General features: G+C 42.7%; 1 protein-coding gene across 1 annotated transcript in view; it reads right to left on the bottom strand.

Moving 5' to 3' along the window:
- Positions 1 to 15,367, bottom strand: part of LOC132818040 (cytosolic phospholipase A2 zeta-like) — a gene marked incomplete at its 5' end in the record, with an annotated part of 104,665 nt that overhangs the window by 11,224 nt on the left and 78,074 nt on the right. Inside the window, one exon of the mRNA XM_060828647.1 lies at positions 9,954 to 10,136. Coding sequence (XP_060684630.1) covers positions 9,954 to 10,136 — 183 coding nt within the window. The remainder of the gene's footprint in view (positions 1 to 9,953; positions 10,137 to 15,367) is intronic.

Raw genomic sequence — 15,367 nt, forward strand, 5'->3', positions numbered from 1 at the left:
GAGTTTGTTGCTGAGAAAGCCGTGGACTGTGTTCATTGGGTATCTGTTCTTTTTGAATACACTGTATAGGTGATTTTCCTCTGTCACTAATACTCAACTGACCAAACCATTTATATCTTCCTGTAACCAAAGACCTCCTTCTTAATATTAATCAACTGGCCAATCTTTATATCACCCAGAAGCTTACTTAGAGTCCTACCACATGGAGCCAGGTCCTTTGGCCCAAACTGGTCCATGCCGACCAAAATGTCCATCTACGCTAACCCCAATTCCCTGCATTTGGCCCATATCCTTTCAATCAATGTATTGTCCAAATGCTTTTTAAATGTTAATGTATCTGCCTCAACCACTTCTGCTAACAGCTGATTCCATATGTATATCACCCTCTTAAAAAAAAAGTGTTGCCCCTCAGGTTCCCATTTATTCTTTCCCCTCTGAAATTAAACTGATGCCCTCTAGTCCTCGATTCTCCAACCCTGGGAAAAAAGACTAACAATATTCACCGTATCCATGCCTCTCATGATTTTATACACCTCTATTAAGTCCCCCCTCAGTGTCCTATGCTCTAAAGGAAAAGGTCTTAGCTTGTCCAACCTCTCCCTATAACTCAGACCATTGAATCCTGGCAAGATCCATGTAAACTTCTTCTGTACTCCTTTCCAGATTAATAACGTCCTATAGCAAGGTGACCAAAGCTGAACACAAAACTCTAACTGTGGCCTTACCAATGTCCTGTACAAGTGCAACATAAGTTCCCAACTTCTATACTCATTGCCCTGACTGATGAAGGCCAATGTGCCAAAAGTCGTCTTCACTGCCCTGTCCACCTGTGACTCCACTTTCAGAGTACTGTGCATCTGAACTCCAAGATCCCTTTGTTCCACTACACTCCTTAAGGCCTTACCATTCACCATGAAACTCCTACCTTGATTTGACTTTCAAGATGCAAGACCTCACACCTATCTATATTAAATTCTATTTGCCATTTCTCAGCCCAATTCCCCAGCTGTTCAAGGTCCTGCTGCAATTTCTGATAACCTCCCTCACTGCCCACAATACCACCTATTTTAATGTCATCTGCAAACTTACTAATTATGTCTTGTACATTCTCAACCAAATTAGTGATATAGATAACAAACTGCATGACCCCTGAGGCACATCACTAATCACAGGCCTCAAATTCAACAAACATCCTTCCACTATTACCCTCTGCTTCCTACCATCAAACCAATTGTGTATCTAATTTGCCAGCTCCCCCGGACTCCACGTGATCTAAACTTTCAGAGCAGCCCACCATGTGGAACCTTATCAAAAGGCTTACTGAAATCCATATAGACTATGTTTAAGCACACTGCCCTTATCAACCTTCCTGGTCACTTCAAAGAACTCTAACAAATTTGTGAGGCATGACCTCTTATACACAAAGCCATGCTAACTACTCCGAATCAAACCCGGTCTTTCCAAATGCATGCATATCTTATCTCTCAGAATCTTCTCAAGTAATGTACCCACCACAGATGTTAGGCTTACTGGTCTATACTTCCCAGGTTTTTCACTGCAGCCTTTCTTGAATAAGGGCAAAACATTCACTATCCTCCAGTCTTCCGGGACCTCACCCATGGCTAACAGTGATGCAAAAATATCAACCAGGATCCCGCCAATTTCATCTCTAGCTTCTTGCAGTGTTCTTGCATATATCTGGTCAGGACCAGGAGATTTATTTACCTGTCCACTTTGGTCCTTGAGTGGTCCTCTTCTTTCTCTAGTTATTAATCTTCCTTTAATATATTAAATAACCTCTATTGGATACACCCTAATCTTCCCAGACAAAGCTGTTTTGTGCCCCCTTTTCATCCTTCTGATTTCCTTCTTCAGTAAACTCCTGTATCCTCTATATACCTCTAAGGATTCCCTTGATGCCAACTATCTGTAACTGAGCCATGCCTCCTTTTTTCTGGTGAAAGCCTCAATATCTCATTATTCAGGGTTCCCTATTCTTGCTAATCTTGCCCTTCACCCTCCAGGAACATGCTGGAAGTTATTACTGTCTCCCACACTCATCTATATTGTTTGCATATAAATAATGAATAAAAAAGGACCCAGCACTGATCCTTGTGGTGGGTCACCTGCCTTTAGACACCTGCCTCCACACAAACAGCCTTCTACAACCACCCTCTGTCTCCCACCAGTGAAGCAATTTTGGATCCAACCTGTCAAGTTACCCTGAATCCCATGTGCCCCTACCTTCTTTTTTAGTCTCCAGTGTAAAAGGCTTTGCTGAAATCCACATAAACTACATCAAGTGTGTTACCCTCACCTACACACCTGACCACCACCTTGAAAAACTCAACCAAATTTGTTATGCATGCAGATGATCCCTGATCAAATTGTGCCTCTCCAAATGAAGATGAGATCAATTCTCTCCTTCAGAATTTTCCACACTACTGATTTAAGACTCACTAGTCTGTAATTCCCTTGTTATCTCCATCACACTTCTTGAAAAGCAGAACCACCTCAGCTATCCTCCAGTCCACCAGCAACCTTTCGTAGCCTGAGTGGAATTAAAAATGTGGGTCAAAGCCCTTGTAATTTCCTGCCTTGCCCCCCACAGCGTTCAGGGATACAACTCATCCAGACTTGCAATTTGCCCATTGTTAAGCCTGCCAAACTTCCAATACCTCTACATTCCCTCTGTCAATCTGCTCAAGAACTTTACAGTCCTTCTTCCCAAATTCTGCACCCACAATCTCCTCCTGAGTGAAGGTAAATGTGAAACACTCATTTAATATCCTTTCAATGTCTTTCAGCTCCACACAAACACACTGCCCTCTTGGTTCCTAATGGGCCCTACTCTCTCTCCCTGGTTATCCTCTTCTCTATGCTACACTGAGAATATCTTGGGATTCTCCCTAATATTACCTGCCAATGTTTTTACATGCCCCTTCTTTATTCTCCTAATTGCTGAAGTAAACCCCCTACACTATTTATATTCCACTAGGGTGTCCACTGTTTTGTTCCCTTTGCATCTTCTAGAAGCCTCTTTTCTTTCTTAACCAGTCCTGAATATTCCTGGACACCAAGGGTTTTCTGGGCTTGTTCCCTAAAGGAAACATGTTGGGCTGTACTATCTACATTCCCTTTCTGAACACCCTGGAATGTTCTACTTGAGATTTTCCCACAAGTTCCCAGTTTACTTTGGCCAGATCCTGCCTTATTTTAATAAATTCTGCCTTCCCCCTCAATGCAAAACCCTTTTTTTTTGCAGACCATCTTTTTCCTTTTCCATAAACTTAAAATGTTGTGCTCATTGCCACTAAAACGCTGACCACCTGTCTGGTTTCACTCTTCTAAATTTGACTCAGCACTGCACCTGTCCTTAACAGACATTGAACATGTTGACAGAAAACAACTCTCCTTGCCACTCTCGATGCTTCCTCCAAGTGTTTTCTCTCATCCTCTCTCATCAACTGAGAGAGGACCATGTGTGGTAATCAGCAGGAGAATTATTTGCTCGCGTTTCACGTGAAGCCTGGAGACTTCCTGGGGTGTGGAGTCAATGTTGGGGACTTGCAGGGCAACTCCTTACTGATTGTACATTCTGCTGAATCAGTTCTGCTGGTGAGATAGGACATATCCAGGGATGATGATTGGGAGTGTCTTTAAGGTACAATTCCGTGAGTAGAAATGTCATGCTGCTGCTTGACTCATCTGAGAGATAGTTGTCCCAATGTTGGCATTAGCCCCTAGTTATAAGAAAGATATCACTAAGCTGGTTCAGAAGAGATTTACCAGGGTGTTGCCAGGTATGGAAGGTTGGAGTTAAGAAGAAAGGCTGGATAAGTTTATAAAAGAAATAGATAACTAAATAAATAAATAAATAGTGGTATTTGTATTTCCCCTAGGATGGAGGTTTGCAATACTAGAGGGCATATTTTTAAGGTGAGAGGAGAGACATTTAAAAAATACCTGAGGGGCAAATTTTTTACACAGTGGATGGTTCAGCAGATGTGGTGGATGTGGGTACAATTACAATGTTAAAAGACTTTTGGATCAACACATGAATAGGAAAGGTTTGGAGGATATGGGCCAGGAGCAGGTAGATGGGGCTAGTTCAGTTTGGGATTATGTTCAGCATGGACTAGTTGGACCGAAGGGTCTGTTTCCATGCTGAATAATTCATGACTCTAGATCTTTTCCCTTTATGCTATGATTACCCCAATTAATATTGGGAAGTTGAAATCCCTTAATATAATTTCTAATTATTATCTGCTCCTCTGCTGCCTGCTTTGGGGGCCTACAATAAATGCCAGCTTTGAGACTGCCCTTTATCTTCCAAAGTGCTACCCACAGACTCATTTGAAGATACATACTTAGGTAATGGACTTCTTAATTAATAATGCAGTATCATCTCCAATTTTTCACCCTTCCCTGTCTCGCCTGAAGATCCAATATCCCAGATTAATGAGTCGCCAATCCTGCGCCTTCCTGAAACACACCTCTGATGTCTAAAACATTGCAGTTTCACATGTCAATCCACACCCTTAAGAATCCTAGCATTAGCAGTCATACAGCCTCTTCTTACTCCTTTGTATCTCAACATAGCTGAACTTGCTGTCCTTTGGTTCCCTTACTAAAGTATGCTGTGTCCCAATTGGACCAACACTATGTCCCCTCCCACTGCCAAACTAGTTTCAACCCCTCCCAACAACACTAGCAAACCTTGCCACAAGGATGTTGGGCCTATTCTATTTCAGGCGCAGACTGCCCCACATATACAGATCCCAGCTTCCCCAGAAATGCTTCCAGTGATTAAGAGATCTAAAACTCTCCCTCCTGCATCAACTGTTGAGCCATGCATTCATCTGCTCTATTGTCCTATATCTGTACTTGATAACATGTGGCATCAGGAGTAATTCAGACATTACAACCTTGGAGGTCCTGATTTTCAACCTATTGCTTAGCTCCCTGAATTCTTAATGCATGCCTTCATTCCTCAGTCTACCTAACTTGTACCAAGATGTCTGACTTACCATCCTGCCCTTTCAGGATGCCTTGCAGCTGTTCAGTGATATTCCAGATCCTGGCACAGTGAGGGAACAGACCATCCTGGAGTCACATCTGTGGTCACAGAAATGCTTGTCTGCACCCCTCACCATTGAGATACCTTTCATTATTTTCCTTGGATTCTTGCTCATCCCCTTGATCTGATAATTCTCAACTCCACTTTCAGCCTTTGTCTCATAAACCTTGATTCCCTTATTGATTGAAAATGTCTTTTTCAGCCTCGAAAATACTCACTGACCCAGCCTTAAAAGCCCTTTACAGTAAAGAATTTCACAGAATCACTACCCTCAGAGAAATCAATTCCTCCTCATTTCAGCTTAAATTTGTGTCCTTTGGTCCTAGACTGTTCCACAAGGAGAAATAATCTTCCCATATATAACCTCTCAAGTCCAACATTCTTCTAAGGTTAGGGTTGCGATAGGATTAGGTTGGCATAACCTAACTTTCCCATATTATATTCGAATTGTCAAGCTTTTGCTTCCTCATTTACCTTTTATTTGTCTGCAGATTGTCAACGTCACCCTCACGACTTTGCCTTCCCATTTATTTTTGGGTCATCTGCAAGCTTGGCTAAAGTGTTCACTTACCTCATCCAAGTCATGAATGTACATTGTAAATAATTGTGGGCATAGCACTGATCCCTGAGGCACTCCAGTAGTTACAGGTCACCATTTTAAAAATTCCCTCCTTAGCCCAACTCTCTTGTTAGCCACTCTTCCATCTCTGCTAATATACTATCCCCAACACCATGGCATCTTAAGTAGACTTATTAGTAGTACCTTATTGAACACTTTTTGGAAAGCCAAATATTTATTGGCTCCCTTTTATCTATCTGCTCATTACCTCCTTGAAGAATGTAATAAATTTGTCAGGCGTGGAAAGGAGTGAGAGGGAGGTAGGTAGTGCAGGACTCTCCTGTTGCTATCCCTGTCTCAAGCAAGTTTTGGAAAATGTAATGCACTATTAGGGGAATGCAGCACGAATAGCCAAGTTTCTGGTACTGAGATTGGCTGTAATATAATGAGGGGTATATCAGGTTCAAGTGATCGATTGTGACAGTGGACTCTCTAATCAGAGGCACAGACAGACGCTTCTGCGGCCGACAGTGAGAAATCAGAGTGGTGTGTTGCCTCCCTGCGGCCAGGATCAAGGATATCTGGGATAGAGTGCAGAATAATCTCAAAGGGTTGTGGGACCAGCAGAAGGCCATTGTACACTTTGGAACTATTGACATAGGAAGGGAAAAGGATGAAATTCTGAAGGGAGAATATAGGAAGTTAGGCAGGATATTAAAAAGGAAGTCCTTGAGAGTAGTAATATCTGAATTACTCCCAGTGCTATGAGCTAGTGAGGATAGGAATAGGTGGTTAGAGCAGATGAATGTGTGGCTGAAGAGCTGGTGCAGGCGAGAAGGATTCACATTTTTGGATAATTGGAATCATTTCTGGGATAGAAGTGACCTGTACAAGAAGGATGGACTGCACCTGAATTGGAAGGGGACTAATATCCTGGCAGGGAGATTTGCTAGAGCTGCTCAGGAGGATTTAAACTAGTAAGGTTGGGGTGGGGTGGGGGGACCCAGGGAGACAGTGAGGAAAAAGACTGGTACACTTGGTAAAAGGGGCAAGTCAAACAGGAGGAACAAGGCAGAGAAAGAGGTAGGACTGAAACTGCATTTATGTCAATACAAGAGGCCTAACAGGGAAGGCAGAAGAACTCAGGGCATGGTTAGGAACATGGGACTGGGATATCACAGCAATTCCAGAAATGTGGCTCAGGGATGGGCAGGACTGGCAGCTTAATGTTCCAGGGAGATTAGGAAGGTTGGCAAGAGAGGAGGGGGAGTGGCGTTTTTGATAAGGGATAGCATTATAGCTGTATTGAGGGAGGATACTCCCAGAAATACATCCAGGGAAGTTACTTGAGTGGAACTGAGAAATAAGAAAGCGATGATCACCTTTATTGGGATCCTATTATAGACCCCCTAATAGGCAGCAAGAAATCGAGAAACAAATTTGTAATCTCAGTTATCTATAAGAATAATAGGGTGGTTATGGTAGGGGATTTTAACTTTCCAAACATAGACTGTGATTGCCATAGTATTAAGGGTTTAGATGAAGAGGAATTTGTTAAGTGTGTATTAGAAAATTTTCTGATTCAGTAGGTGGATGTACCTACTAGAGAAGGTGCAAAACTTGACATACTCTTGGGGAAATAAGGCTGGGCAGGTGACTGAGGTGTCAGTGGGAGAGCACTTTGGGGCCAGAGAACATAATTCTATTAGTTTTAGAATTCACGGGTAAAGAGTCAGATGAAAAATTGGAAGCCTTCAAAAATGAGAGTCCAGAGACAATATGTTTCTGTTAGGGGTGAAAGACAAGGCTGGTAGGTGTAGAGAATGCTGGATGACAAGAGAAATTGAGATTTTGGTGAAGAGAAAGAAGGAAGCATATGTCAGGTATGGACAGGAGAGATCGAGTGAATCCTTAGAGTATAAAGGCAGTAGGAGTATACTTAAGAGGGAAATCAGGAGGGTAAAAAGGGGACATGAGATTGCTTTGGTAAATAGGATTAAGGAGAATCCAAAGGGATTTTATAAATACATTAAGGACAAAAGGCGAGAGAATAGGACCTCTCAAAGATCAGCAAGGCAGTCTACATGCGAAATGACTATTTTGCATCATTTTTTACTGTGGAGAAAGACATGGAAGATACAGAACGTGGAAAATAGATGGTCCATATATTACAGATGTGGTGGGGCTGTGTGCCTTAAAATGCATAATGGTGAATACAACCCTCAGGAGAAAATGAGGACTCTGGAGATTAGAGTCAAAAGTGTAGTGCTGGAAAAGCACAGCAGGTCAGGCAGCATCTGAGGAGCAGGACAGTCGATGTTTCGAACGTAAGCTTTTCATCGGGAAACCCCAGGATCTGACCAGGTGTATCCTAGAACCCTTTGGAATGCTAGGGAAGTGATTGCTGGGCCCCTTGCTGAGATATTTAGATCATCAGTAATCATAGGTGAGGTGCCAGAAGACTGGAAGTTAGCTAACATGGTGCTACTATTTAAGAAAGGTGGTAAGGAAAAGCCAGGGAGCTATGGACATTGGAGATGGGCAAGTTATTGGAAGGAATCCTGAGAGACAAGATTTCCATCTATTTGGATAGGTAAGGACAGATTAGGAATAGTCAGCATGGCTGTGTGCATGGGAAATCATGTCTCACTAACTTGATTGAGTATTTTGAAGACGTAACAAAGAGGATTGATGAGGACAGAGCAGTGGATGTGATCTATCTGGACTTCAGTAAGGCGTTTGACACCATTCCTCATGGTAGACTGGTTAGCAAGCTTAGATCACATGGAATATAGGGAGAACTGGCCATGTGGATACAGAACTGGCTTGAAGGTAGAAGACAGAGGGTGGTGTTGAAGGGTTGCTTTTCAGACTGGAGGCCTGTGACCAGTGGAGTGCCACAAGGATCAGTGGTGGGTCCACTACTATGCATCATTTATATGATTTGGATGTGAACATAGGAGGTATTAATTAGTAAGTTTGCAGATAACACCAAAATTGGACATGTAATGGACAACGAAAGAGGTTACTTCAGATTACAACAGGATCTTGATTAGATGGGCCAATAGGCCAAGGTGGCAGATGGAGTTTAAATTTAGATAATGCTAGGTGCTGCATTTTGGAACAGCAAATCAGAGCAGGACTTATACACTTAATGGTAAGGTCTTGGGGAGTGTTGCTGAATGAAGACACCTTGGAGTGCAGATTCATATTTCCTTGAAAGTAGAGCCTCAGATTGATAGGATAATAAAGATGATGTTTAGTATGCTTTCTTTTATTGGTCAGAGCATCGAGTACGAGAGTTCAGAGATCAAATTGCAGCTGTACAGGACATTGGTTAAGCCACTTTGCTAAGGAATAGTGTGTGCAATTCTGGTCTTCCTCAAATAGGAAGGACGTTGTGAAACTTGAAAGGGTTCAGACAAGATTTACAAGAATGTTGCCAGGGCTGGAGGGTTTGAGCTATAGGTAGAGGCTGAATAGGCTGGGCTGGTTTCCCTGGAGCGTCGGAGACTGAGGGATGACCTTAGAGGTTTAGAAGGTTATGAGGGGCACGGATTGGGTAAATAGAAGGCATAAGTTTAGGGTGAGGGGGAAAGATATAAAAGGGATCTATGGGGCAACCTTTTCACGCAGGGGGTGATACATGTATGGAATGAGCTGCCAGAGGAAGGGGTTAGAGGCTGGTACAATTGCAGTATTTAAAAGGCATTTGGATAGGTATATGAATAGGAAGGGCTTGGAGGGATGTGGGCCAGGTGCTGGCAGGTGGGACTAGATTGGGTTGGGATATCTGGTCGGCATGGATGAGTTGGTCGGAAAGTTTGGTTTCTGTACTATACATCTCTATGAAAACTGGCAGCATCTCAGGAAGTTCTAAGGAAGGATCACCGGACCGGAAACATTATCTCTGATTTCTCTTCACAAATGCGGCTAGACTTAGTGAGCTTTGCCAGCAATTGCTGTTTCTGCTTCTGATTTACAGCATCCATGGTTCTTTCATTTTGAATTATATCCAAGGTTGTTAAAGGACGGTAGGGAGTAAATAGGGAATAAATGTTGTACCATTATTCAAAAAAAATGTGGGAAGGGTAGACCAAATAATTATAAGCTAGTGAGTCTGACCTTGGAGCTGGACTAATTGTTACAATCAGAGCACAGAAGCGACAGATTAATCAGGGATAGACAGCATAGTTTTGTTATGGGTCATACCATGGTAAATGTGATCTGAATAATTAGTGGCATCACCCAGTTAGCATATGTCAATACTGCAGCATTACCACAACATTTCAGCATTACAGACGGAAAACATACTTTGTCCACGCATGAAGTAGTGGTTCTGCTCATAAAGCTGATGCAGAAAGAGGCCATGTAGGAAGTTGCAGATCTCTGACCCAGTCAGGCGTGACACAAATAAATTCTTTACCATACTGTCTAGCAGGCCTGATGGAATGATTGTCCGCGTTGGAGGTTGATTTTTTCTTGTTTGTGGATTATCTGTATCAAAAACATGTTTACATATCACTTTCAGATCAGGAGAGGGTGTGAAGCTTAGTGATATCAAACACTTGAACGGATACAACCGTAATATGCAAGACAACAGAATTAATACTTTGTACAAAACAAGTAAAAGCTTGTTAGGTACCTTGAACCGAAGAGTGATGTTTATAGACCATACAAGCAGTGTTTTATTATTTAAGAGCCTCAATATGTTTTCATTGTTCATTCCAAATCGAGATATGCGTTTATAAACAGGCATGGTTATAACTGTGCTATCTGGTAAGACAGTTACAACTTGCACTTACATTAATGCAAGTCAAATGTGAGGTTGTCCATTTTGGAAGGACAAATAAGAATGCGGAATACAGGGTTAACGGTAGGGTTCTTAGTAAGGTGGAGGAGCAGAGGGATCTTGGGGTCTATGTTAATAAATCTTTGAAAGTTGCTACTCAGGTGGATAGAGCTTGTAAGAAGATCTATGGTGTATTAGCGTTCATTAGCAAAGGGATTGAATTCAAGAGTCGTGAGGTGATGTTGCAGCTGTACAGGTCCTTGGTAAGGCCACATTTGGAGAACTGTGTGCAGTTCTGGTCATCTCATTTTAGGTAAGATGTGGAAGCTTTGGAGAGGGTGCGGAGGAGATTTACCAGGATGTTGCCTGGAATGGAGAATAGGTCGTATGAGGATAGGTTGAGAGTGCTAGGCCTTTTCTCATTGGAACGGAGAAGGATGAGGGGTGACTTGATAGAGGTTTATAAGATAATCAGGGGAATAGATAGAGTAGACAGTCAGAGACTTTTTCCCCGGGTACAACAGAATGTTACAAGGGGACATAAATTTAAGGTGAAGGGTGGAAGGTATAGGGGGGATGTCAGGGGTAGGTTCTTTACCCAGAGAGTGGTGTGGGCATGGAACGCGCTGCCTGTGGGAGTGGCAGAGTCAGAATCATTGGTGACCTTTAAGCGGCAATTGGATAGGTACATGGATAGGTGCTTAAGCTAGGACAAATGTTTGGCACAACACCAGGGGCCAAAGGGCCTGTTCTGTGCTGAATTGTTCTATGTTCTAATGAAATGTCCTAAAGCACTTCACAAACAAAATTTAACGCAGACAGATCAGGACATAAAAGGACAAGTAGTCACACCAAAAGTTTGGTCAAAGCGGTAGGTCTCAGGGAGTGTCTTTTAGGGAGGGATTTCCAGATTTGAGAGCCCAGTCAGCTGAAGTCACAGCTATCAATTAGCAGAAGAATGAAAATCAAAGCTGATCAAGAGGCTCAAGCTCGAATAATGCACAGATCTTGGGAGAGTTGTCTGCCTGGAATATATTAGACCAATAGGAATGGGCCAGGCTATGAAGGGATTTGAAGATAAGGATGAAGAATTTTAAAAATGAAGTGTTGATGGACCAGGAACCAATTCAGTGAACACAGCAGAAATAGGTGAACCAATTAAAATAGATGCAGCAGAGTTCTGACTGAACTGAAGTTTATAAAGTGGGAACTGTCCTGTATAGGTTGTTATTTCTAAACTTTACTATTCTCAAAGGCATGACAATAGACTGAGAAACAGAGGAGCTGAGGCAGGTATAGAGACAAAGGATGTTACAGAGATGGATGTATGTATCTTGGTGTTGGACCATCAACTCAGGATCAAAAAGAATATGAAGGTTTGAGCTTGGAAGAAAGAAATTAAGAAGAAACCCGGGATACTCCTGTGAACAGAGCTAATGCAATAGCAGCAGAAAAAGTCATTGGATCTGAAATTCAATGTTTAGATAAGAATGGATTAGCTGGATGATGGTAGGGACACCTTGAAGAACAATGGTGTGGTCAATTATGTCAAAGATTGCTAACAGATTGAGACGAGGAAGGAGGAAATTTATCCTTGTTACAGTCACAGAGTGGAGAAAAGATGGACATGCATTTGTGAGGTGACATGTTCAAGGATTCTAGAGACAAAGATACTTTGCAACAACACTGGACTCAAGGATGGATTTGTTTGAGACAGTATGTAATGACAGCAGGTCTGAAGTTGGGGGCGGGGAGGGGAAACAATGACCTGGTAACATTCACTAAGGAAGATGGAGCTAGTTGGTGAGTTCACTGGTTAGCAGTTTAGCGGAAATAAAGTTGAGGGAATAGCAGATGGACAAGGACGCTACAAAGGACATGACCTTGATGGGAGAGAAAAAGCTGGCTTCAGATCTAGGGCAGTGGTGTAGTGGATATTGTAACTGGCCTAAGATAATGCTCTGGAGAACAGGTAACTGAATAATGAAGGAATTTTAAACGTTCCTGACTTATCACAGAATGTTTAGACTCCTGGATTGGTTGGCATCTAGGATGTTCCTGGCATGTTCCTGCAATAGCAATTCTCCCACTGTCCTCCAAATTTCTCCTCTTCAACTAATTATCTATTTGTTGGAGGTGAGGGCAGAGGGGGCAGGACAGAAGACTTTTCAATGTGTCTGATAAGCCCTAGTTGCATTCTAGAAAACTCCTGGAATAATGAGCAGTTTTAGCTGAGGAGAATTAGCTGAGGAATTCAATCTGCATGAGTGTGCAGTGATCTACTTGCCAGGAAAAACAAGGTGAGGGAATACATGATGAATGGAAAGTCCTGGTAATCAGGAGGACCTTGGTGAACATGGCCACCAGTGCTTGAAGATGGTGGGGGAGAGGTAGATAAAGTGGGTATGAAGGCGTACAAGATACCTGCCTTTATTAGCTGAGGCAGAGTTTTTTGAGCGGGGAGGTAATGCTGGATCTGTATAAAGTATTGTTAAGACCACAGCAAGAATGTTGTGTGCAGTTCTGGAATCCACGCTTTAGGAAGAATGTGACAGCACTGGAAAGGGCAAAGGAGATTTACCAGGATGCTGCCTGTGCTGGAGAGTTTTAGTTTGCGAAGAGAGACTGAATAGACTGGGTTTGTTTTCCTTAGACAGAGGAGACAGAGAGGGAATATGACTGAGATGTAAAAAATTGAGGGACATAGATAAAATAGACAGGAAGAAACCTTTCCCCTTGATGGCGGGATCAATGACTGGGGACATAGATTGAAGACAAGAGGCAGAAGGTTTAGAGTAAATGTGAGGAAAAGCTTTTTCACCTAGTGGTAGGAATCTGAAACTCGTTGCCTGTTAGGGTGGGAAATACAGAAACCCTCATACTATAAGTATGCACTTATGTGCACTTGCAATGCCAAGGAATTCAAGACTATGGGCCAAGTGCTGGAAATTGGATTAGAGCAAATAGTTTTTGACCATTGAAACCTCACAGGGCCAAATGGCCCATGGAAGTGCTACAGATTTCTATGACTCAATGTGAACAGGACCTGATGGTGCCTTAGGTGATCCTGCCAAGTGTGAATGTCTCAACCAGCTGTTCACCGTAAATGCTGAAGTCTGAGCTTATTAAATTTAAGGGAGCTGAAGTCAGATGGGGATGAATCTTTACAATTCACTCATGGGATATCTGGGTCCCTGGTCAAACTATTGCATATTGCTTTTCCCAGCTGCCCCTGAGAAGGTGGTGGTGTTCCTTTGCGACTGCTGCCCTTTTCCTTCTAAACAGTAGTTGTCATACGTTTGAAAGGAGTGGTCTAAAGGATCTTTGGTGAACTTTGGCAGTGCATCTTGGAGATAACACACACTGCTGTTTCTGAGTGTCGATGGTGAACAGCCTGAATGTTTGTGGATGTGTTGTCAATCAAACAGGTTGCTTGTCCTGGTTGATTTCAAGTTTCTTGAGTGTTCTTGGAGCTGCATTCAGACAAGTGGGGAATATTCAGTCACACTCCTGTCTTGTGCCATACAGATGGTAGACAGGCTGTGGGGAATGAGGTAGTGAGATATGTGTTTCCTAGCCTCTGATATGTGCTTGTAGCCACAGTATTTATATAGGTAGCCCCATTCAGTTTCTGGTCCCAGAACGTTGATCATGGGGGATTTAATGATGGCAATACCAATGAATGTAAAGGGGCACTAGTTAGATTCTTGGTTTTTGGAAGTGTTTGTTGCTTCGTATCTGTGTGCTGTGAATGTCACCTGCCACTTGTTAGCCTAAACTGGCACAACATGTCTTGCTACATTTGAACATGGACTGCTTCAGTGTCTGAGGAGATGTGAATGCTACTCATCAGTAAACAACCCCTTTTCTGAATTTACATTAGAGGAAAGATCAAAGAAACTGAAGATGGTTGGAAGGAGGATACGGGTTGCACCTGAACTGAAAGGGCACCAATATCCTGGGTGGAAGGTTTGTTAGAGCTCTTCGGAAGGGTTTAAACTAGTTTGGCAAGGTGATGGGAACTGGAGCGATGGATCAAAGGATGGGGTAACTGGTAAACAGGCATATACAGCATGCAGAGAGTCTGTGAGGAAGGATAGACAGTTGATAGGGCTAAGTTGCAGTCAGTGTGATGGAATGAAGTGTGTTTATTTTAACGCAAGTGTCAGGAATAAGGGTGATCAGCTTACAGCATGGATCAGTACCTGGAGCTACAATGTTGTGGCCATTACGGAAACTTGAATATCACAAGGGCTGGAATAATTGTTGGATGTTCCAGGATTTAGATGTTTCAAAAGGAATAGGGAGAGGGGGAAAAGAGGTGGGAGAGTAGCATTGTTAATCAGGGATAGTGTTGCACCTACAGAAAGGGAGCAGTCACTTTACTGGGAGTGTCAGATCTCTCAATGGGAGTGCATTTTGGTGATAGTGATCACAACTCCGTTACCTTTAACTATAGTCATGGAGAGGGATAGGATTAGATGGTATAGGAAAGTATTTAATTAGAGAAAGGGGAATTACAATGTGGAGCATAAATTGGGAAGGGATATTCTCAGAGAAATGCACAGCAGAAATGCAGAGATTGCTTAGGGAGCATTTGCTGCAAGTGTTGGATACGTTTGTCCCATTGAAGCAAGTAAAGTAACCTTGGATGATGAGATGTGGAACATTTAGTCAACAGGGAGAAGGAAGCTTACTTAATGTTGAGGAAGCAATGATCAGACAGGGCTCTAGAGGGTTACCAGGTAGCCAGGGAAGAACTGAAGAATTGAAGAGCTAGAAGAGGGCGTGAAAACGCCTTGGCAGGTAGGATTAAGGAAAACCCTCAGGTGTTCTACACTTATGTGAGGAACAAGAGGATGGCTAGAGTGAGGATAGGGCTATCAGGGATAGTGGAGGGAATTGTGCCTGGAGTCGGAGGATGTAGGGGAGATCC

The sequence above is a fragment of the Hemiscyllium ocellatum genome, chromosome 8 (genome assembly GCF_020745735.1).
Source record: "Hemiscyllium ocellatum isolate sHemOce1 chromosome 8, sHemOce1.pat.X.cur, whole genome shotgun sequence".
NCBI classification, from domain to species: domain Eukaryota; kingdom Metazoa; phylum Chordata; class Chondrichthyes; order Orectolobiformes; family Hemiscylliidae; genus Hemiscyllium; species Hemiscyllium ocellatum.